This window comes from Pseudorca crassidens, chromosome 21 (genome assembly GCF_039906515.1).
Source record: "Pseudorca crassidens isolate mPseCra1 chromosome 21, mPseCra1.hap1, whole genome shotgun sequence".
NCBI lineage: Eukaryota > Metazoa > Chordata > Mammalia > Artiodactyla > Delphinidae > Pseudorca > Pseudorca crassidens.
In genome coordinates, this window is record NC_090316.1 from 7,512,778 (window position 1) to 7,538,958 (window position 26,181).

The 26,181-nt window shown below is 35.7% G+C and overlaps 1 protein-coding gene across 4 annotated transcripts in view; it reads right to left on the bottom strand.

The window, feature by feature from the left end:
- Positions 1–26,181, bottom strand: part of LOC137215922 (disintegrin and metalloproteinase domain-containing protein 5-like) — a 145,225-nt gene that overhangs the window by 21,412 nt on the left and 97,632 nt on the right. For all 4 annotated transcript variants that reach the window (XM_067721519.1, XM_067721520.1, XM_067721518.1 and 1 more), the window contains 3 exons: positions 25,522–25,741; positions 2,294–2,380; positions 1,464–1,575 (listed from right to left, as the gene is read on the bottom strand). In XM_067721519.1, the coding sequence (XP_067577620.1) occupies positions 1,464–1,575; positions 2,294–2,380; positions 25,522–25,741 (419 nt within the window). The remainder of the gene's footprint in view (positions 1–1,463; positions 1,576–2,293; positions 2,381–25,521; positions 25,742–26,181) is intronic.

Genomic DNA, 26,181 nt, shown 5'->3' on the forward strand with positions numbered 1-26,181 from the left:
ATTTCCAAGCCTGAAAACCTGCTGTATCTAGTAAATAAGACCCAAGTATCCCATGCTCAAATGCTTTTGTCAAGATACTTAGCTTAATGCCACCATGATGGACTGACACCAGAATTCAGTAAATGTGGGTTTGTTAAAACAGAGCTTCAAGTCAAAATGAATTTTACATTTGATTCTATTCCATTTTGCTACTACTTAAAAGAAGAATGTCTTATAGGCTGCAAGCAGTTCAGAAAAGTATAACTGGAAAATGAAACCAAAAATCAAAAATATGTCTGACTGTATTATGGCACAGAAGGAAGCATGTCAATGCTATTTTCATTAAATATGAGCATATCTTTAATCATTCCTATCATATTTATATTCTTTCTCCTTTCTAAAAGTCCTATGTTTATGTATCTTAAGAATAAACAATAAGATAACCATGCAAAATTTAAATATCTAGTAAAGAATTTTTAAAAAGAGGTAAAATAAATTGCTGTATCAGAGGTTACATTATAAAATATTCTCATTATAAAGCATTGCTGTTTTTGCTCACATATTTTATTTTTTAATTGGTTGTTCTATAAACTACTATTGATCAGCACTGTTTACTAGTTCTATTGCTATTTCACTTAAATAATAGCAATTTATGTAACAAAAGTACACAGTACAGAATAATATACAATTTCAAATAAATGCCTATTCTTTCAACATATTTATGTGAAAATAATAATATACGTGTAGTTGTATATGTTAAATGATTATGTTTATTTTTTGGTCTGATACACAGTCTGATACAGCTGTGTTTTAGCTGTCTGAAAAGTTACTCACCCTAGGTATGCCCCCCGCTAATAGTCAAGCTACACATAAGTCTGCCCAGGAGTTCACCATTTAATTGCCCCAAAAGAAAAAGGGTTTGTAAAGGTAGACAGACCTCCTCTTCTCCCAGGTTAGTTTAGGTGGGCTCCAATAACCTTCTGGAACCAGGGACCATCCCCCACCTGTTCCCAGTCTCATCCAGGCCTGCTTGATCTCAAAATACTACTCAGGAACCCTAGAGGGGATATCCTAAAGGGAAATTTCTAAAGATGAGATTGTAGCCCCTAAAATGCAGGAGAAAGGAGTAGCCTTGAAAGATTCTGGTGGCATTAATATTACAATGACTACTAACATCATTTAAAACTAGGAATATATGAGACAATACAAAGTGAATAATCTAAATTAACTAATCAAATTATATGCACGGGAATTTCTACTTTTAAAATTTCCTACCACTAGTTACACTTTTTGTTAGACAATGTCAGTGTTGATATATAAAGAAGAGTTCAAACTTAACTGTCTTAGAGTCTTTTAAAGTCTTACAAGTAAAGTAAAACCGTATTTGTTGACATTAGTTGCTTTGCAATGTGACTTGGAACCTACAACCGTAATTTATTGTCTTACATATTGTCTTTGATTAATAAAGTTTTAAAGACACTAACCAACTTTCCTCCTGTGTCCATCATCAATACTTCCAAAATCTTTTGCCATCGGCTTGCAACGAGGAGGAGCAAACCCCATTCTACAATGGCAATGGTTAAAATTGTTGCAGACCTAGAATAATCAGAAAATAGAACAATTTTTATGTACAAAGATGGTTTTCAATAGAGGCCAATTAATATTCTACACGTATTCAACAGAGAATTTATTCCAGAGAATTTATCCATTCCAGAGAATTTACCTTAAATAGACAAATTCAACAAATTTTCTCTTGACATTTCCCATACTGTAGAAAGTATATCTGGCTTCTGTTGCCAAATCAATTTTTGCCAAATAAATTCTTTTGCCAAATAAATTCTTTCAACTCTCCCCACAGCCAGACCAAACTATTGTCAATCACCAGTAACATGCCTCTAATTATCATTTACTTCCTAGCTTCACAGAACAGCCCAGACACTAAATTAATGAGCAAGACCAGCAAGAAAATCCTAATGACCTTTATTTACCATTTCCTGCCTTCTCTCTGTAAAAATAAGATCATTTTGGTTAGATGGTAACACATAGTGCTTATAGCACATCCAGCCCACATATTTACCAAACATCTTATACATCCAGAATCATCTTAAATGTTTCTACTTTATCTTCTCTAATAAACAGTTTGGCAAGATTTCTCAAGAAGATAAGATTGAAGTTATAATTTACAAACTGTTAAATGACACCAAGCAGCATGAAAGTGATCAAAAAAATTATTCAAATGATTTCTTTAAATCTCCAAACTGTTTATTGAATTGTTCAAAGCATGTTGCTTAAAATGAAAACTGAAATTACTTACTCCATTTGAATTACAATCTCTGGTAGAATTGCAACTCTGAAAATTGACATGGTATTTAAGCTCTACACATTTAAATCTCAGACAATACTGAAAGAAAGCAAAAGAAGTAAAAAACAAATTCAGTCAAACCATCAGATTGTGTGCATAGATAATACATAAGAAAAAATTCAAGAAAATTCAAGAATTTGTATTACCAAGAATTGGCATAAAAATCCAAAACATAAAGTAATAATTGTGACTGCATTGAAATAAATGTGAAATAAGCTATATGCTTTCAGATTGTAAATGTATAGTCTTATATAAGAAGTTGAAACTTTTATTTTCTTACCATCTAGCACCAGAAGTCCTCTTAGAAAGAGAAATATCTGGAAAAATAATTTGATTAGTCCCTTCAGTTCAATAATTATCTGAGAAGCATTTAAAAAATACACGGGCCTGGGTACCTCCTGAGACTGTTATATTAAAATCTCTGGGGCCAGGGGCCAGGTGATTATCATGTGCAGTCAGGGTTAAGAAGCATCGAGTGGGAGGCTGAGGTACTAAAATCATTGGTATGAGGAGCAAAGGAAGGTAAATTACTATTCCATATGGGGAAAAAAATGAGAAGCAAGGATAACAGGTAGTTATATGAGGTAATAGGACAATGAGAGACTCCCATGGGTGAGATGGCTAAAAGGCCTTCTAAGAAAAGGAATGTTTAACGTGTGAATTACATTGTCCTAATTTATGGCATTAAATTGTGTGACCTTTCCCAATTATACAAAATTTTTCAGTAAAGTCAATACTTTAAGAAAGAGTTTTGTTCTTTGGTGAGTTGTGTCTTTGGATCATAATAACAGGGTATGCAGAAAGAAGAGGATCAGAATTCTGAAATAGAGATTTGAGCCAATATCATTTACATTTCAAGGGGAGAGAGATCTCAGGTCTTATTTGTATCTATATGTTTCCAAATGAGCAAGATGTGACAGATACTTGGATTATTTTCTTGCACTATTACCAAAGAGCATTATATAAAAATAAATTTGAATTGAGCAAGCAAACCTTGAGACTTTCTCTCAAAAGAAATGTAAATTTATTTAATTTTCCAGAGTAGCTCTTGGGATTAATAATTTCTAGGATTCATTAGAACATTAAATGGTTGTTAGATATATTGTTTGTTTATAGGATATTAGAACATTCTAAAACATTCTAAAATTATAGTATGCTATATTATTAACTGTTAATACTGTTCTCTTGTTCTTATGTATAACATAAGTGATAACTATAATATGTTACAGCAGAATATAATATTGTAAAAATAGTATTCAATTTAATTAAAACATTCATCTACCAATCAGAAAAAAATCAGAGTTGATTATAAGAAGTTAAAATCAGTGTAACTTTGAAGGTTCTATTGAAACAATGAATACAATTCAAGAAAGTTGTTGCAAAAACATTCCAAAGGAGGAAAAATGCTTGATCATATAATAACTTACTCACCCCAAACTAGTATTCACATGAGATCTTCAAATGTTAGCTAAAAAATTACTCCCTATAGTGCATGCAAGAGCACTTGATTACATATTGCCGAACATAAAAAAATGAGCTGTATAAAAATTACTTAAAAGTAATGTTGCTGTTAAGAAGAGGTGTGGAGGTCATTAAAAACAAATATTGCTGGAATATTGCTAATATACCTGTTAAAAATTGTCCACACTTGTAAATAGAGAAAATTGGAGAACCACATTTCTTTTCAATGTCATTTTTGAACATTCATTAAAGGACCCATCTAAGGTAAACCTAAAGGTTATTTAATTATTTAAGGAATGTACTTTGTATAACTTGCTAGTCAGTACTGATAAGAGCCTAGATTTTGTGAACTTATATGTTAACATAGTTTTTGTCTGGCCGATATGTAAATGAGTTTTGTCTGATTGAAATGATAACCCGAAATTACGGTTTTATTACTCTATAGGACATTAGCAGATTTTACTTCGAACCTAACAACTGTATTTCAACATTCTTTCACCTAATGCCTCTAAAGTAGGGTGATTCCCAAGTGGCATCAAAAATTTAACTTGGCTGATTCTCCATTTCTCTGAGTTTTTTTCTTCTCATTTTGGTTTTTTGTTGCTTTGTTTTTGTTTCTGATTCTTGACCAAGTCAGTAAGTCTGCTCATGATGTGTATATATTTGTGAGTGCTTGTATATATGCATATACACATGTGTATACACATACAATTTTGCTTAGTTTATATATTACAGAATGGCTATACCTTTGGGTTGTATTAACTTGTTCATTTTTGTCACTTTAAAAAGAAAATGAGTGTGACTGTAAGGGATTGTATTAGGTGTGTATGAGTTTTTAGGCTGCTAACTAGCTTCTGTATGAGAGGCAGAAATAAATTATCTACCTTTACATCTTTCTGAAATATAACTTAATTGGTTTAAAAATTATAATTACTACAATTAGGACATGCCAGTAGCAATAATGGCAGAAGACAATTATGTCTCAGGATAATAGGATGTGTAATTGCTTCTCAAAAGACAAAACTGTTTTATCCTAATGCTATATCTGGTTGTTTCAGAATATGAAAGAGGACAGTGAATGTCAAGGCTTGAATGAATATGGAAAATTATAGACATTTTGTGCAAGGTAACCTTGGTTTTGTTGATAATACCTATGCACAAGAAAATAATGATTCTGAAAAAAATTTAGCAACAATTGTTCAATTTTGGTGGGGTCATTCATAAGATAATTTAAAAAATATCCTTGTGAATACCGTAAAGCCTCATACTATATTGATGCAAAATTAGAATTTGGGTTTTTAAAAATTGTATACATGGAAATTGCTTGTGAAGTATTCAGTTTGCTCTTAACAGTGGTAGTACAAGGTTTTTGTTTACTTTCTATAAATTTACCTGGATGGCAGAGATTCAATATTTCACCAGAATAATTTTCTATGCTTTGTATTATGTAAATGGTTATTTTTAAAAACCTCCCCGTTTTTTGAAAGAGCTAAAGTTCCCTATAATTTTAGTACCTTTTCCTATTTTATGCAAGCTCTTGCACTGTCACTTTGATTAACAGGGAGTTAAGCAATTTTTACTAGATAACCAATAATCCTTTTTAATTAAGTAACCACCTTGGACAACTCTGGTGACTTTACCTTACCAAGGTCAGAGTCTAAAGTCAAAAATATTTTTTTTTCTTCATGATTTTAATAATACCTAAAACTATCTTTGAGATTTCTGAGATTGCCATCAGAAAATAACAGATTTGTTCTCTTATCTCATAAATATAAGAATGCTAGAAATAATTACAATTTGTTTGGTATTCTCCATTATTTATTTATTTTTGTAAGATATTAGTTTTTTAATGAAAACTCATCATATTGTAATGGCTTTTTACAAAATAAGAGAAACTATTGTTCCTAATTGCAGTTGGGAAGAATTTTACAATATCTTTCTTTTTTTAATTCATTTTTAAATTTAAGTAGTTAATTTACAATGTTGTGTTAGTTTCAGGTGTACAGCAAAGTGATTCATATATATACATATGTTTTCTTTTTCAGGTTCTTTTCCATTATAGGTTGTTACAAGACCTTGAATATAGTTCTCTGTGCTGTACAGTAGGTCCTTGTTGTGTACCTAGTTTATACATAGTAGTGTGTATACTGTAATCCCAAACTCCTAATTTATGATATTCTCCATTATTTCCTAATAGATAGCAATGTAAGAGCTGCATAGGAAGAACTGTCAAAGAAATTCAGCCAGCCTTCCCTAGGTTAATTTTAAATGTTATTAATATAAGCATAACTAATGTTCTTAGCATAAATGTTTCATATATTGTACATGTAACTAGAATGGATTGAATGCTTGTAGAAACTCAAGTCCACTTCTCTTCATAATATTTTCTTATCCTCAAGAGAAACTTTGATCAAACTCTTAATAAATAGTTATTATCACACCCCTGTCTGCAAAATAAGAGATTTTGCTTTTCTCCATTCCCATACTATTGATGACTCTAATAAATGAACCATTCAAACTTTTCAGGCTTTTGATCAACTGGTAGTTTGTGCTTTTCTCTAATGTTTACCTAAAGTTTCTGCTTTCAGGTACAGGATAGAAACTAGGTCTTCACTGACATGTAGAAAGGATCATATCAGGTATTCTAAACTATTTGAATTCCAGAATTAGACTCACAGGTACAGGATATGGTGCTTAAGCTGATACTGAGGAGACAATTTCAGAACACACCATATGGCTGAATTAGGCTTTATTGGAATCCTTTATATCCAGGAATATAATGCCATATGAAAGCAAACTGCTAACTCAAAATCCAGGGGAATAAGAATCAATTATACAGGGCTAAATTAAATAATGAGAAAAATTAACTGTGGTTATACATTTCAGATGATATATCAGAAAGCCCTTTTTCTTTCTTCTTGATGCATTTCTAATCCTCAGTTTATTAGCTATGCTTTTATAAACTGAAATGAAACATTTTAAAACTAGGAACTGGTTCTCACTAGTGCCCTCAAATTCAGAAACAATACATTTACTGTTCCTTCACTTTTTATGGCAATGCAATTATTTATAGGCTCAATAATGGTCCACCATTACCCTCCTACCATAAATAACTAGAAAACTAGACAAATTATAGAAAACAACTATTTTTACACATTGGACTATAGGCAGAACAAGACTATGATCTCTGAGAAAAAAATAAAAAACAAATGAGGTAAGCCCTCCTATTTTCCAGGCTCTTTGCTTGGAGGCAATTTCCTGATTAAGGTGTAGTGAGGAGGAACCCAAACACAGTTGGGAAATCTTGTTGAGTAAAGGAGATGGGGATTCAAGTATGTGAAGGTTAGGAGGCTGTGGAACCTAGAATTTGCTGGGAAGACTATTCTAGAGGAGAGAACTACAAATGAAAGAGTTCTATAAACCTACATAGGAACTGCCTTCTGTCTTTGGCTGAATACAATCTGCACCTGCACAGGGCTAACATCCATAAGACTGAACAAGAACTACTTCCAGAGGAAAAAAATTAGCAAGGAACTATAAGATGAATAGTTCCAGAAATCACACAACATGGAAATCATACAAGGTCCTATCAGCGTGAATGTACAGGCCATGTTGAATGAACAGAATATTCAATAGAGACCATAGAAGGGTCACAACTCAGAACTGGGGCAAATTTAGCCTAAAGTAAAATTTAGACCCTAAAATATTTACTCTATGCCTTCAAAGAGCTTAACAACAAGTCTTGAAAGTTTAAAATGATCTGCAAGTCTACCCAACAAAGAATTGAAGGTAATGATCAAAGAACTCAGGAGAAGATTGGAAGAAAAAAGTGAAAAGTTAGAAGTTTCTAAAAAAGAGTTAGAAAATATAAGGAACAACCAAACAGAGATGAAGAATACAATAACTGAAATAGAAAACATACTAGAAGAAATCAATTATAGACTAATTGATACAGAGGAGTGGATCCGTGAGCTGGAAGACAGAGTAGTGGAAATCACTGATGCCGAACAGAAAAAAGAGTAAGAGGAAATGAGGAAAGTTTAAGAGACCTCTGGTACAATATTCTGTGCACTAATATTCATTTTATAGAGATCTCGGAAGGAGAAGAGAGAGAGAAAGGGACTGAAAACATATTTTAAAACGTAATAGCTGAAACAAATCCCTAACCTGGAAAAGGAAGCAGACATCCAAGCACAGGAAGCTGAGAAAGTTCCAAATAGGATCAACCCAAAGAGGACTACACCAAGACACACTGTAGTGAAAATGGCAAAAATTAAAGACAAAGAATATTAAAAGCAAAAAGGGGAAAACAACAAATTACATACACGAGAACTCCCATAAGACTATTAGCTGACTTTTCAGCAGAAACTTTGCAGGTCAGAAGGGGGTGGCACAATATTTTTAAAGTGATGAAAGGAAGAAAAACGACAACCACCAATACTCTAGCTGGCAAGGCTTTCATTCAGATTTGATGGTAAGATCAACAGTTTTACAGGCAAGCAAAAGCTAAAAGAGTTCAGCACCAGCAAGCCACCTTTACAAAAAATGTTAAAGGGACTTCTCTAAATGAAAATGAAAAGGCCACAACTAGAAACATGAAAATTACAAAACAAAAAATCTCACTGGTTAATGAAAATATATAGTAATGGTAGTAAATCAACCACATATTTATATACATGGAAGGTTAAAAGACAAAAATAGTAAAGTCACTTATATCCACAATGAATAGTAAAGGGATATGAAAAACAAAAATATGTGAAATATGATGTCAAAAATGTGGGGGAAGGGGAGTAAAATGCAGGATTGTTAAAATGTGGTTGAACTTCAGAAATCAGCAATTTAAAATTATATATATATATATATATATATATATAGTTTTATATAAACTTCATGTTAACCACAAACCAAAAATCTATAATAGATACACACACACAAAAAAAGATGTGTGCAAACATAACACTAACTATAGTCATTAAATCAGAAGGTAAGAGAGCAAAAAGAGAAAGTAACAAAAAAGAGAAGTACAAAAACAACCCCAAAACAAATAATAAAATAGCAATAAGTACATGACTATCAATAATTACTTTAAAGGAAAGTGGACTAAATGTTCCAATCAAAAGACACAGAGTAGCTAAATGAATACAGAAACAAGATCATATACATGCTGCCTACAAGAGACTCACTTCAGAGCTAAAGACACACATGGACTAACTGTGAGGGAATAAAAAAGGGTATTCCATACAAATGGAAACAAAAAGAAAGCCAGGATAGCAATAATTATACCAGACAAAATAGACTTTAAAATAAAGACTGTTACAAGAAACAGGGATGATAATATAAATGATGACAATGATAAAAGGATTAGCACAAGATATGAAAACCTTTAAATATGCATGCACCCAACATAGAAGCAATTAAACACATAAAGCAAATATTAACAGACATAAAGGGAGAAATTGCCAGTAACATAATAATAGTGGGGGACTTTAACGGCCCACTTACAACAATGAAGAGATCATACTGACAGAAAATCAGTAAGGAAACACTGGCCTTAAATAACACATTAAAACAAAGAGACTTCATAGATATATATAGAACATTCCATCTAAAGCAGTAGAATACACATTCTTTTCAAGTGCACAGGGAACATTCTCCAGGACAGATCACATGCCACAAAAAAAAGATACTAGGCCACAAAACAAGTCCGGGTAAATTTAGTTGAAATCATATAAAGCATCTTTTCTGACCACAAGGTGATTGAGACTAGAAATTAACTATGAGGAAAAAAAAAAACCAAACATGGAGCCTGAATAATATGCTACACAACAAAAATGTATCACTGAAGAAATCAAATAAGAAATTTTAAATGCTTGGAGACAACGAAAATTAAAACACTATAATTGAAAATCCATGGGATGCAGCAAAGGTAGTTCTAAGAAGGAAAATTATAATGATACAAGTATACCTCAGGAGACAAGAAAAATCTCAAACAACTTAAACTTACTTAACAACTTAACAACTTAACTTAAACAACTTAAACTCCTTTAGTTACTTAAAGGAACTAGAAAAAGAAGAACAAACAAAATCCAAAGTTATTTGAAAGAGTGAAATCATAAAGATCAGAGCCAAAATAACTAAAACAGGGACAAAAAAAAAAAAAACCCCACACAATAGAAGAGACCAATGAAACAAGAGCTGGTTCCTTGAAAAAGAAACAAAATTAATAAACCTTTAGCCAGACCCATCAAGAAAAAGAAGAGAGAGGGCCCAAATCAATAATACCAGAAATGGAAAAAAAAGTTACAACTAATACAACAGAAATACAAAGGATCATAAAAGATATTCCAAAAATTATATGACAATGAAATGGACAAAGTCCTAGAAATGTACAATTTCCCAAGACTGAATAAGGGGTAAAAACAAAATCTGAACAGACCAATTACCAGTATGATACAGAACCAGTAATTTAAAAACACTCCCAACAAACAGAAGTCCAGGACTAGATGGATTCACAGTAAAATTCTACCAAACATTTGTAAGAGAGTTAACAGCTATTTTGCTCAAATTATTCTAAAAAATTGCAGAGAAAGAAATGTACCCAAAATCATTCTAAGAGGCCAGTATCACCCTGATACCAAAACCAGACCAAGATATCACACACGAAAAAGAAAATTACAAGGAAATATCACTGACAAACATAGATGCAAAAATCCTCGACAAAATATTAGCAAACCAAATCCAACAATATATGAAAAGGATCATACACTATGATGCAGTGGGAATGTAATCCAGAGATACAAAAATGGTTCAATACCCACAATTCAATCAATGTGATACACATATTAACAAATTTAAGAATAAAAATTATATGATTATCTCAATACCTGCAGAAAAATCTATGGACAAAATTCAATGCCACTTATAATACAAACTCTCAGCAAAGTGGGAATAGAAGGAATATACCTCAATGTAATAAGGGACATACATGCTAATTCCACAGCTAACATCATACTCAATGGTGAAAAGCTCAAACCATTTCCTCTAAGATCAGGAACAAGACAAGAATGCCCCCTCTCACCACTTTTATTCACCATAGTATTGTAAGTCCTAGCCAGAACAATCAGACAAGAAAAAAATAAAAGAAATCCAAATTGAAAAGGAAGAAATAAAACTGTCACTGTTTGCAGATGACATGATATTATGTATAGGAAACCCTAAAAATACCACAAAAACTACTAAAGCTAATTCAGTAAAGATGCATGATACAAAACTAATATACAGAAATCTGCCCCATTTTTATACACTATCAGAGAATTTTTTTCCAAAATTCCAATTTCAGTTGCATCAAAATAATATAATACCTAGGAATAAATCTAACTAAGGAGGTAAAAGACCAGTACTTAGAAAACTGTAAGACACTGATGAAAGTAACTGACGACAATACAAACAGATGGAAAGATGTACTGTGTTCACGGATTGGAAGGATATTGTTAAAATGTCCATACTACCTAAAGCAATCTACAGATTTAATGCAAGCCCTATCAAGATACCCATGACATATTTTCACTGAAATAGAACAAATAATTCTAAAATGTATATGGAACCCCAAAAGACCCCAAATAGCCAAAACAATCTTGAGAAAAAGAACAAAGCAGGATGTATAACTCTCCCTGATTTCACACTATATCACAAAGCAACAGTAATCAAAACAATATGGTACTGGCATAAAAAAGACACAAAGATTAATGGACCCATATAGAGAGCCCAGAAGTAAACCAACACACTTATGGTGAATTAATCTATCACAAAGGAAGCAAGAATAGACAATGGTAAAAAGACATCAATAAGTGATGTTGGGAAAACTGGACAGCTACATGTAAAATAATTAATTTAGAACATTTTCTCACCCCATAGACAAAAAATAAACTGAAAATGGATTAAATACCTAAATGTAAGACTGGAAACCATAAAACTTCTTGAAGAAAACATAAAAGAATGCTCTTTGTCATAAATTGTAGCGATAATTTTTTTTGGTCTGTAACCTAAGGCAAAGGAAACAAAAGCAAAAATAAACAAACAGGACCTAATTAAACTCAAAAGCTTTTGCACAGCAAGGAAACCATTGACAAAATGAAGAAAACCTACTGAATGGGAGAAAATATTTACAAATGATATGACCAACAAGGGATTAATATGCAAAATATATACACAGGTCATACAACTCAATATCAAAAACCCAAAATACTCAATTAAAAAATGAACAGAAGACCCGAATACATATTTTTCCCAGGAAGACATACAGAAGGCAAACAGGCACATAAGAAGATGCTGAAAATTCATAATCATCAGTTGTAACTTGTCCTTTTTCAATTTTAATTTTATTGACTTGAGTCCTCTGCTTTTCTTTCTTGATGAGTCTGGCTAAAGGTTTATCAATTTTGTTTAACTTCTCAAAGAACCAACTTTTAGTTTCATTGATCTTAGCTATTTTTTTCTTTGTCTCTATTTCATTTATTTCTGCTCTGATCTTTATGATTTCTTTCCTTCTACTAACTTTGGGTTTTGTTTGTTCTTCTTTCTCTAATTCCTTTAGGTGTAAGGTTAGATTTATTTGAGATGTTTCTTGTTTCTTGAGGTAGGTTTGTATTGCTATAAACTGCCCTCTTAGAACTGCTTTTGCTGCATCCCATAGGTTTTGGATTATTATGTTTTCATTGTAATTTGTCTCTAGGTATTTTTTGATTTCCTCTTTGATTTCTTCAGTGATTTCTTGGTTATTTAGTAGCATATTGTTTAGCCTCCATGTGTTTATATTTTTTACAGTTTTTTTTCCCTGTAATTGATATCTTGTCTCATAGCATTGTGGTCAGAAAAGATGCTTGATATGATTTCGATTTTCTTAAATTTACTGAGGTTTGCTTCATGACCCAAGGTATGGTCTATCCTGGAGAATGTTCCATGAGCACTTGAGAGGAAAGTTTATTCTGTTGCTTTCAAATGGAATGTTCTATAAATATCAATTAAGTCCCTTTGGTCTATGTGTCATTTAAGGTCTGTGTCTTTACTGGTTTTCTGTCTGGATGATCTGTCCATTGATGAAAGTGGGGTGTTACAATCCCCCACTATCATTGCATTATTGTCGATTTCTCCTTTTATGGCTGTTAGCATTTGCCTTATATTTTGAGGTGCTCCTATGTTGGGAGCATATATATTTACAATTGTTACATCTTCTTCTTGGATTTATCCCTTGATCATTATGTACTGTCCCTGCTTTGCCTCTTGTAACATTCTGTATTTTAAAATCTATTTTGTCTGGTATGAATAGTGCTACACCAGCTTTCTTTTGATTCCCATTTCCATGGATTATCTTTTTCCATCCCCTCACTTTCAGTCTGTATGTGTCCTTAGATCTGAAGTGGGTCTCTTGTAGACAGCATATATATAGGTCTTGTTTTTATATCTATTCAGCCATTCTAGGTCTTTTGGTTGGAGTATTTAATATATGTACATTTAAGGTAATTATTGATATGTATGTTTTATTGCCATTTATTAACTATTTTAGATTTTTGGGGGGTCTTTTTTCTCCCTTTGTCTTTTGTTCTCGTGTTGTGATTTGATGTCTATCTTTAGTGATGTGCTTAGATTGCTTTTTCTTTTTTGTCTGTGTATCTATTGTAGATTTTTGTTGTGTGGTTCCCATGAGGTTTCGATATAGCAGTCTATATGTATACCAGACTGTTTAAAATTGTTGATCTCTTAGTTTCAAATGCGTTTCCAATATCCTGTATTTGTACTCCCCTCTTCTCACAATTGCTTGTTTTGATATCATATTTGTGTGTGGATGAATTCCTACCTTTACTTTATGTTTGCCTTTAATGGTGAGCTTCTCCATTCATAATTTTCTTTTTTCTTGTTGTGGCCTTTTCTTTTCCGCCTAGAGAATTTTCTTTAGGATTTTTTTAATGCTGGTTTGGTGGTGCTGAATTCTCTTAGCTTTTGCTTGTCTGGAAAACTTTTGATTTTTCCATCAAATCTGAATGAGAGCTTTGTTGGATAGCATATTCTTGGTTGTAGGATTTTCCCTTTCATCATTTAAAGTATGCAGAGCCATTCCCTTCTGGCCTGCAGAGTTTCTGCTGAAAAATCAGCTGATAGCCTTATCAGGGTTCCCTTGTGTGTTATTTGTTGATTTTCCCTTGTGGCTTTTAATATTTTTTCTTGTCTTTAATTTTTATTTGTTTCATTAATATGTGTCTCAGTGTGTTAATCCTTGGGTTTCTCTTGTATGGGATTCTCTGCATTTCCTGGACTTGAGTGACTGTTTCCTTGCTAAAGTTAGAGAATTTTTGGCTATAATCTCTTCAAAAATATTCTCAGGCCCTTTCTCTCTCTCTTCCTATCCTGGGACCCCTTTAATGCAAATGTTGGTGCATTTAATGTTGCGCCAGAGGTCTCTTAGACTGCCCTCATTTCTTTTCATTCTTTTTTCTTTATTCTGTCTTGTGGCAGTGATTTCTACCATTCTGTCTTCCAGCTCACTTATTCGTTTTTCTGCCTCAGTTACTCTGCTATTGATTCCTTCTAGTGTATTTTTCATTTCACTTATTGTATAGTTCGTCTCTATCTGTTCTTTAAATCTTCTAGCTCTTTGTTAAACATCTCTTGTAATTTCTTGGTCTGTCCCTCCATTCTTTTTCTGAGATCCTGGATGATCTTTACTATCATTACTCTGAATTCTTTTTCAGGTAGTTTGTCTATCTCCACTTCATTTAGTTGTTCTTGTGGGTTTTTATTTTGCTCCTTTGTCTGGAACATTTTTCTCTACTGTCTCCTTTAGTCTAGAAATACACCCACACACCTATGGTCAATCTACGACAAATGAGGCAAGAATATACAATGGAATAAAGACAGTCTTTTCAGTAAGTGGTGTTGGTAAAACTGGAGAGCTACATGTACAAGAATGAAATTAGAACATTCTTTAACATCATACACAAAAATAAACTCAAAATGGATTAAAGTCCTAAATATAAGACCAGATACTATAAAACTCTTAGAGGAAAACACAGGCAGAACACTCTTTGACATAAATCAGAGCAAAATATTTTTTGAGCCCTCTCCTAGAGTAATGGAAATAAAAACAAAAATAAACAAATGGGACCTAATTAAACTTAAATGCTTGTGCACTGCAAAGGAAACCATAAACAAAATGAAAAGACAACCCACAGAATGGGAGAAAATATTTACAAACAAAGCTACCAATGAGGGATTAATCTCCAAAATATACAAACAGCTCATGCAGCTCTATGTCAAAAAAGCAAACAACCCAATAAAAAATGGACAGAAGGTCTAAATAGACATTTCTCCAAAGAAAACACACAGATGGCCAAACAGCACATGAAAAGATGCTCAACATCACTAATTATCAGAGCAATGCAAATCAAAACTACAAAAGGTATCACCTCACACCAGTCAGAATGGCCATCAACAAAAAGTCTACAAACAATAAATTCTGGAGATGGTGTGGAGAAAAGGGAACCCTCCTACACTGTTGGTGGGAACGTAAATTGGTACAACCACTGTGGAGAACAGTATGGAAGCTACTTAAAAAATGAAAAGTAGAACTACCATATGATCCAGCAATCCCATTCCTGGGCATATATCCAGAGAAAACCATAATCCGAAAGGATACATGTACCCCAATGTTCACTGCAGCACTATTTACAATAGCCAAGATTTGGATGCAACCTAAATGTCCATCTAGAGAAAAATGGATAAAGAAGATGTAGTACATATATACAATGGACTATTACTCAGACATAAAAAGGAACGAAATAATGCCATCTGCAGCAACATGGATGGACCTAGAGAATTTTCATATTAAGTGAACTAAGTCAGACAAAGAAAGATAACTATCATATGATATCACTCATATGTCTAATCTAATTTTTAAAATGAAACAAATTCTTATTTGAAAAACAGAAACAGACTTACAGGTATCAAAACCAAACTTACGGTTACCAAAGGGGAAACATGGTGGGGAGTGATAAGTCAGGAGCTTGGGATGAATATACACACACTACTATATATAAGATAGAAAACCAGCAAGGATCTTCGGTGTAGCACAGGGAACTCTACTCAAGATTCTGGGAGAGGAGAGCAGGAAGATGGCGGAAGAGTAAGACGCGGAGATCACCTTCCTCCCCACAGATACACCAGAAATACATCTACACGTGGAACAACTCCTACAGAACACCTACTGAAGGCTGGCAGAAGACCTCAGACCTCCCAAAAGGCAAGAAACTCCCCACGTACCTGGGTAGGGCAAAAGAAAAAAGAATAAACAGAGACAAAAGGATAGGGACGGCACCTGCATCAGTGGGAGGGAGCTGTGAAGGAGGAAAAGTTTCCACACACTAGGAAGCCCCTTCGCGGGCGGAGACTGCGGGAGGCGGAGGGGGGAGCTTCGAAGCCGCGGAGGAGAGCACAGCAACAGGGGTGCGGAGGGCAAAGCGGCGAGATTCCCGCACAGAGGATCGGTGCCGACCGGCACTCACCAGCCCGAGAGGCTTGTCTGCTCACCCGCCGGGGCGGGCGGGGCTGCGAGCTGAGGCTCTGAGGCTCGGGTTTCGGTTTCGGACGGAGCGCAGGGAGAGGACTGGGGTTGGCGGCTTGAACATAGCCTTAAGGGGTTGGTGCACCACAGCTGGCCGGGAGGGAGTCCGGGGAAAGGTCTGCACCTGCCGAAGAGGCAGGAGACTTTTTCTTCCCTCTTTGTTTCCTGGTGCGTGGGGAGAGGGGTTTAGAAGCGCTGCTTGAAGGAGCTCCAGAGAAGGGCGCGAGCCGCGGCTAAAAGCGCGAACCCCAGAGACGGGCGCGAGCCGTGGCTGAAAGCGCGGAATCCAGAGACGGGCGCGAGCCGCGGCTGAAAGCGCGGAATCCAGAGACGGGAGCGAGCCGCGGCTGAAAGCGCGGACCCCAGAGACGGGCGCGAGCCGCGGCTGAGGGCGCGGACTCCAGAGACGGGCGCAAGCCGCGGCTGGAGGCGCGGACCCCAGAGGTGGACGGGAGACGTTGGGGCTGCTGCTGCCGCCCCCAGGGGGCCTGTGTGCGAGCGCAGGTTGCTCTCCACGCCCCTCTTCCGTGGAGCCTGTGCAGCCCGCCACTGCCAGGTTCCCGGGATCCGGGGACGACTTCCCCGGGAGAGCGCACGGCGGGCCTCGGGCTGGTGCAGGGTCACGCCGGCCTTTGCCGCCGCAGGCCCGCCCCGCATTCCGTGCCCCTCCCTCCCCGCCGGCCTCAGTACGCCAGAGCCCCCGAATCAGCGGCTCCTTTAACCCCATCCTGTCTGAGCAAAAAACAGACGCCCTCCAGAGACCTACACGCAGAGGCAGGGCCAAATCCAAAGCTGAGCCCCTGTGAGCTGTGAGAACAAAGAAGAGAAAGGGAAATCTCTCCCAGCAGCCTCAGAAGCAGCGGATTAAAGCTCCACAATCAACTTGATGTACCCTGCATCTGTGGAATACCTGAATAGACAGCCAATTATCCCAAATTAAGGAGGTGGACTTTAGGAGCAAGATCTATGATTTTTTTTCCCTATTCCTCTTGTTGTGAATGTGTATGTGTATGCTTCTGTGTGAGATCTTGTCTGTATAGTCTTGCTTCCACCATTTGTCCTAGGATTCTATCCGTCCATGGTTTTTCTTAAAATTCTTTTCTTAATAATCAATTTTAATTTTAAGAACGTTATTATACTTTACCTTCGTCCTTTCTTTCTTTTTCTTTCTTTCTTTCCTTCCTTCCTTCCCTCCTTTAGACAACGAATCATCCCAAATTGAGGAGGTGGTCTCTGACAGCAAGATTTATGATTTTTCCCCCTTTACCTCTTTTAGTGAGGGTGTATGTGTACGCTTCTGTGTAAGATTTTGTCTGTATAGCTTTGCTTCCAACATTTGTCCGAAGGTTCTATCCGTCCCTTTTTTTTTTTCTAAATAAGAATTTTTTAATTCAATAACTTTATTATACTTTATTTTATTTTTACTGTATCTTCTTTCTTTCTGTTTTTCCTTCTTTCCCTGCTTCCTTCCTTCCTCCCTCCATCCCTCCCTCCTTTCTTTCCTTCTTGCCTTCTTTCCTTCTTTGCTTCTTTCTTTCTTTCTTCCTTCCTTCCTTCTTTCTTTCTTTCTTCCTTCCTTCCTTCCTTCCTTCCCTCCTTCCTTCCCTCCTTTCCTTCTTTCTTTCCCCATACTTCTACTAATTCCCTCTACTTTTTCTCCCTTTTAATCTGAACCGTGTGGATGAAAGGCTCTTGGTGCTCCAGCCAGGAGTCAGGGCTCTGCCTCTGAGGTAGGAGAGCCAACTTCAGGACACTGGTCCACAAGAGACCTCCCAGCTCCACATAATATCAAACGGCGAAAATCTCCCAGAGACCTCCATCTTAACACCAGCACCCAGCTTCACTCAACGACCAGCAAGCCACAGTGCTGGACAACCTGTGCCAAACAACTAGCAAAACAGGAACACAACCCCACCCATTAGCAGAAAGGCTGCCTAAAATCATAATAAGGCCACAGACACCCCAAAACACACCACCAGACGTGAACCTGCCCACTAGAGAGACAAGATCGAGCCTCATCCACCACAACACAGGCACTAGTCCCCTCCACCAGGAAGCCTACACAACCCACTGAACCAACCTTAGCCACTGGAGACAGACACAAAAAACAACAGGAACTACGAACCTGCAGCCTGCAAAAAGGAGACCCCAAACACAGTAAGATAAGCAAAATGAGAAAACAGAAAAACACACCGCAGATGAAGGAGCAAGATAAAAACCCATCAGACCTAACAAATGAAGAGGAAATAGGCAGCCTACCTGAAAAAGAATTCAGAATAATGATAGTAAGGTTGATCCGAAATCTTGGAGATAGAATGGACAATAGAATGGACAAAATGCAAGAATCAGTTAACAAGGACCTAGAAGAACTAAAGATGAAACAAGCAACGATGAACAACACAATAAATGAAATTAAAAGTACTCTAGATGGGATCAATAGCAGAATAACTGAGGCAGAAGAACGGATAAGTGACCTGGAAGATAAAATAGTAGAAATAACTACTGCAGAGCAGAATAAAGAAAAAAGAATGAAAAGAACTGAGGACAGTCTCAGAGACCTCTGGGACAACATTAAACGCACCAACATTCGAATTATAGGGGTTCCAGAAGAAGAAGAGAAAAAGAAAGGGACTGAGAAAATATTTGAAGAGATTATAGTTGAAAACTTCCCTAATATGGGAAAGGAAATAGTTAATCAAGTCCAGGAAGCACAGAGAGTCCCATACAGGATAAATACAAGGAGAAATACGCCAAGACACATATTAATCAAACTGTCAAAAATTAAATACAAAGAAAGCATATTAAAAGCAGCAAGGGAAAAACAACAAATAACACATAAGGGAATCCCCATAAGGTTAACAGCTGATCTCTCAGCAGAAACCCTACAAGCCAGAAGGGAGTGGCAGGACATACTGAAAGTAATGAAGGAGAAAAACCTGCAGCCAAGACTACTCTACCCAGCAAGGATCTCATTCAGATTTGATGGAGAAATTAAAACCTTTACAGACAAGCAAAAGCTGAGAGAGTTCAGCACCACCAAACCAGCTTTACAACGAATGCTAAAGGATCTTCTCTAGGCAAGAAACACAAGAGAAGGAAAAGACATATAATAACGAACCCAAAACAATTTAGAAAATGGGAATAGGAACATACATATCGATAATTACCTTAAATGTAAATGGACTAAATGCTCCCACCAAAAGACACAGATTAGCTGAATGGATACAAAAACAAGACCCTTATATATGCTGTCTACAAGAGACCCACTTCAGACCTAGAGACACATACAGACTGAAAGTGAGGGGATGGAAAAAGATATTCCATGCAAATGGAAACCAAAAGAAAGCTGGAGTAGCAATTCTCATATCAGACAAAATAGACTTTAAAATAAGGACTATTAAAAGAGACAAAGAAGGACACTACATAATGATCAAGGGATCGATCCAAGAAGAAGATATAACAATTGTAAATATTTATGCACCCAACATAGGAGCATCTCAATACATAAGGCAAATACTAACAGCCATAAAAGGGGAAATCGACAGTAACACATTCATAGTAGGGGACTTAAACACCCCACTTTCACCCATGGACAGATCATCCAAAATGAAAATAAATAAGGAAACACAAAGTTTAAATGATACATTAAACAAGATGGACTTAATTGATATTTATAGGACACTCCATCCAAAAACAACAGAATACACATTTTTCTCAAGTGCTCATGGAACATTCTCCAGGATAGATCATATCTTGGGTCACAAATCAAGCCTTGGTAAATTTAAGAAAATTGAAATTGTTTCAAGTATCTTTTCTGACCACAACGCCATGAGACTAGATATCAATTACAGGAAAAGATCTGTAAAAAATACAAACACATGGAGGCTAAACAATACACTACTTAATAATGAAGTGATCACTGAAGAAATCAAAGAGGAAATCAAAAAATACCTAGAAACAAATGACAATGGAGACACAACGACCCAAAACCTGTGGGATGCAGCAAAAGCAGTTCTAAGGGGGAAGTTTATAGCAATACAAGCCCACCTTAAGAAGCAGGAAACATCTAGAATAAACAACCTAACCTTGCACCTCAAGCAATTAGAGAAAGAAGAACAAAAAAACCCCAAAGCTAGCAGGAGGAAAGAAATCATAAAAATCAGATCAGAAATAAATGAAAAAGAAATGAAGGAAACAATAGCAAAGATCAATAAAACTAAAAGCTGGTTCTTTGAGAAGATAAACAAAATAGATAAACCACTAGCCAGACTCATCAAGAAAAAAAGGGAGAAGACTCAAATCAATAGAATTAGAAATGAAAAAGGAGAGGTAACAACTCACACTGCAGAAATAAAAGAGATCATGAGAGATTACTACAAGCAACTCTATGCCAATAAAATGGACAATCTGGAAGAAATGGACAAATTCTTAGAAAGGCACAACCTGCCAAGACTGAATCAGGAAGAAATAGAAAATATGAACAGACCAATCACAAGCACTGAAATTGAAACTGTGATTAAAAATCTTCCAACAAAGAAAAGCCCAGGACCAGATGGCTTCACAGGCGAATTCTATCAAACATTTAGAGAAGAGCTAACACCTATCCTTCTCAAACTCTTCCAAAATATAGCAGAGGGAGGAACACTCCCAAACTCCTTCTACGAGGCCACCATCACCTTGATACCAAAACCAGACAAGGATGTCACAAAGAAAGAAAACTACAGGCCAATATCACTGAGGAACATAGATGCAAAAATCCTCAACAAAATACTAGCAAACAGAATCCAACAGCACATTAAAAGGATCATACACCATGATCAAATGGGGTTTATTCCAGGAATGCAAGGATTCTTCAATATACGCAAATCTATCAATGTGATAAACCATATTAACAAACTGAAGGAGAAAAACCATATGATCATCTCAATAGATGCAGAAAAAGCTTTTGACAAAATTCAACACCCATTTATGATAAAAACCCTGCAGAAAGTAGGCATAGAGGGAATGTTCCTCAACATAATAAAGGCCATATACGACAAGCCCACAGCAAACATCATCCTCAATGGTGAAAAACTGAAAGCATTTCCACTAAGATCAGGAACAAGACAAGGGTGCCCACTCTCACCACTCTTATTCAACATAGTTTTGGAAGTTTTAGCCACAGCAATCAGAGAAGAGAAGGAAATAAAAGGAATCCAAATCGGAAAAGAAGAAGTAAAGCTGTCACTGTTTGCAGATGACATGATCCTATACATAGAGAATCCTAAAGATGCTACCAGAAAACTACTAGAGCTAATCAATGAATTTGGTAAAGTGGCAGGATACAAAATTAATGCACAGAAATCTCTGGCATTCCTATATACTAATGATGAAAAATCTGAAAGTGAAATCAAGAAAACACTCCCATTTACCATTGCAACAAAAAGAATAAAATATCTAGGAATAAACCTACCTAAGGAGACAAAAGACCTGTATGCAGAAAATTATAAGACACTGATGAAAGAAATTAAAGATGATACAAATAGATGGAGAGATATACCATGTTCTTGGATTGGAAGAATCAACACTGTGAAAATGACTCTACTACCCAAAGCAATCTATAGATTCAATGCAATCCCTATCAAACTACCACTGGCATTTTTCACAGAACTAGAACAAAAAATTACGCAATTTGTATGGAAACACAAAAGACCCCGAATAGCCAAAGCAATCTTGAGAACAAAAAAAGGAACTGGAGGAATCAGGCTCCCTGACTTCAGACTATACTACAAAGCTACAGTTATCAAGACGGTATGGTACTGGCACAAAAACAGAAAGATAGATCAATGGAACAGGACAGAAAGCCCAGAGATAAACCCATGCACATATGGACACCTTATCTTTGATAAAGGTGGCAGAAATGTACAGTGGAGAAAGGACAGCCTCTTCAATAAGTGGTGCTGGGAAAACTGGACAGGTACATGTAAAAGTATGAGATTAGATCACTCCCTAACACCATACACAAAAATAAGCTCAAAATGGATTAAAGACCTAAATATAAGGCCAGAAACTATCAAACTCTTAGAGGAAAACATAGGCAGAACACTCTATGACATAAATCACAGCAAGATCCTTTCTGACCCACCTCCTAGAGTAATGGAAATAAAAACAAAAATAAACAAATGGGACCTAATGAAACTTCAAAGCTTTTGCACAGCAAAGGAAGCCATAAACAAGACCAAAAGACAACCCTCAGAATGGGAGAAAATATTTGCAAATGAAGCAACCGACAAAGGATTAATCTCCAAAATTTACAAGCAGCTCATGCAGCTCAATAACAAAAAAACAAACAACCCAATCCAAAAATGGGCAGAAGACCTAAACAGACATTTCTCCAAAGAAGATATACAGAGTGCCAACAAACACATGAAAGAATGCTCAACATCATTAATCATTAGAGAAATGCAAATCAAAACTACAATGAGATATCATCTCACACCAGTCAGAATGGCCATCATCAAAAAATCTACAAACAATAAATGCTGGAGAGGGTGTGGAGAAAAGGGAACACTCTTGCACTGCTGGTGGGAATGTGAATTGGTTCAGCCACTATGGAGAACAGTATGGAGGTTCCTTAAAAAACTACAAATAGAACTACCATATGACCCAGCAATCCCACTACTGGGCATATACCCTGAGAAAACCGAAATTCAAAAAGAGTCATGTACCAAAATGTTCATTGCAGCTCTATTTACAATAGCCCGGAGATGGAAACAACCTAAGTGCCCATCATCAGATGAATGGATAAAGAAGATGTGGCACATATATACAATGGAATATTACTCAGCCATAAAAAGAAACGAAATTGAGCTATTTGTAATGAGGTGGATAGACCTAGAGTCTGTCATACACAGTGAAGTAAGTCAGAAAGAAAGAGACAAATACCGTATGCTAACACATATATATGGAATTTAAGAAAAAAAAATGTCATGAAGAACTTAGGGGTAAGGCAGGAATAAAGACGCAGACCTCCTAGAGAACGGACTTGAGGTTATGGGGAGGGGGACGGGTGAGCTGTGATGGGGCGAGAGAGAGTCATGGACATATACACACTAACAAATGTAGTAAGGTAGATAGCTAGTGGGAAGCAGCCGCATGGCACAGGGATATTGGCTCGGTGCTTTGTGACAGCCTGGAGGGGTGGGATAGGGAGGGTGGGAGGGAGGGAGACGCAAGAGGGAAGAGATATGGGAACATATGTATATGTATAACTGATTCACTTTGTTATAAAGCAGAAACTAACACACCATTGTAAAGCAATTATACCCCAATAAAGATGTTAAAAAAAAAAAAAAAAAGATTCTGGGAAAACGTATACAAGAAAAGAATCTAAGAAAAGAATGAGTATATGTACATGTATAACTGAATCAATTTGCTGTACACCTGAAATTAACACAACATTGTAAATCAACTATACTCCCATAAAATTAAAATTAAAAAATAAATGTAAAAAATTGTTAATGATCAGAGAAATGCAAATCAAAACCACAATGAGATTATCACCTCACACCCGTCAGATGTTTATCATCAAAAGTCTACAAATAATAAATGCTGGAGAGGGTGTGGAGAAAAGGAAACCATAGTGCACTGTTGGTGGGAATGTATTTTGCTATAGCCACTGTGGAAAACAGTATGGCGGGTCTTCAAAAAACTAAAAATAGAATTACCATGTAATCCATCAATTCCATACCTAAATATACATGCAAAGAAAATGAAAACACTAATTCAAAAAGATATATGCACTCCAGTACTCATAGCAGCATTATTTATGATAGCTAAGATACAGAAGCAACCTAAGTGTCCATCAACAGATGAATGGATAAAGAAGATGTGGTACATATATACAATAGAGTAGTACTCAGCCATAAATACAAGTGAAATTTTGCCTTTTGTGACAACATGGATGGACCTTGAGGGTATTACACTTAATAAGTCAGAAAGAGAAAGACAAATACTATATATTATCACATATATGGAATCTAAAATATGAAATGAGTGAACATAACAAAACAGAAACAGGTATAGAAAACAAACTAGTGGTTACCAGTGGGGATAGGGAAGTGGGGAGGGGAAAGAGAGGCACAGGTGATTAAGAATATATGTAAAATAAATAAACTACAAGTATATATTATACAAGCAAAGGGACTATAACCAATATTTTATAATAACTTTAGAGTATAATCTATAAAAATGTTGAATCACTCTGCTGCATACGTGAAACTTTTATAATATCATAAATCAACTACACCTCAATAAAAAATGTATGTAGATCCCAAGCCCTCGATAAGACGGAACATAACTTCCTACTTTTTAAGTCTGGTATATACATAGTGACTTTTTCAATAAAGTGCAAAATGGAAAGAGGGGGAAAAGAGTAATTTTACAGTGAGAAATCTGGAAACATTACCTCAGCCAGGTAATCAAGGTTAATGTCAACATGCACATATACTTGATATGATGAAAGGGCGCTTTACCTGTGCATTTTCCTCCCAAGAACACATAAACCCAATCTAATCACAAGAAAAACATTACACAAATCCAAATTGAGGGACATTCTACAGAATATCAACCAGTTCTACTCCAAAATGTCAAGGCCATCAAAAACAAGGAAATTCTGAGAAATTGTCAAGAGGAGCTTAATAAACGTCCTGTGGTATTCTGAGTGGAATCCTGCAAAAGGACACTAGGTAAAAAGCCAAGGAAATCCGAATGAAGCATGGAATTCAGTTAAAAATAATGTATCAACATTGCTTCATTGATTATAGCAAATGTACCATACTGTTGTTAGATGTTAATAATAGGGGTGTTGCTTAGCGGTGAGGTGTTCAATATGGGCAACAGGGAAATCTGGGGGTCGATAGCATGGTCTAAAACTGAACGTGGTGATGGTTGTGCAACTCTATAAATTAATCAAAAGCAATGAATTGTACACTTACCATGGGTGAATTTTATGGCAAATGATACCTCAATAAGGCTGTTTTAAAATGCATTGGTTGGTATATTGGCAAAATGAGTACAAGCATAAAAAATAATTTTTAAAACACTTAAAATATTTAGTTATAATTACCATTTCAGGACCACACACAGTGCCATCTTCTACAAATGTTTGATCTCTGTCTTCAGGGTTTTCAACTGTGGTCAGTGTATTTCTAGGTGTCCTCTCTGTGTTTAGAAATGTTGATGTACACAGGTCATCTCGTACATGTGTATAAATCACAGATAAATTTCGGCGTCTTACTAAAGCTTTGTGAGGCCAGGTACAAACTAATTTTCCACATAACACATGGCTAGAAGCATAATGAAGAAGAAAATTTTCTTATTATTTACAGAAATAATGTAGATTGCTGATATAGCTAAATTTTTGAAGTATTTTACTAACTTAAATCCACATTTCAAAAATTTTCTCTAAGTAAATTTTTTTGAGCGCACTGACTCATGTATGATGTGGCTCTTTTTGTTTTGTGCAGAAATGTAGCAAGGGAAAAATTAATCATTTTTGCAATCTGACAGCCATGATCTGGTCTATATTAGCTTCTGAAATTTGAGCAAATGATCATTGGTCTTTGATTTTTTTCATTAGTACAATGGGATAAATAATTCTAACTACAAATATTTGATGTATATAAACATATATTTATAATATATAGCATAAATATATAATGAATATAAAGGAACTAACACAATGCCTACCTCAGCCCATCAATAAACACAAGTGATTTTTATGGTC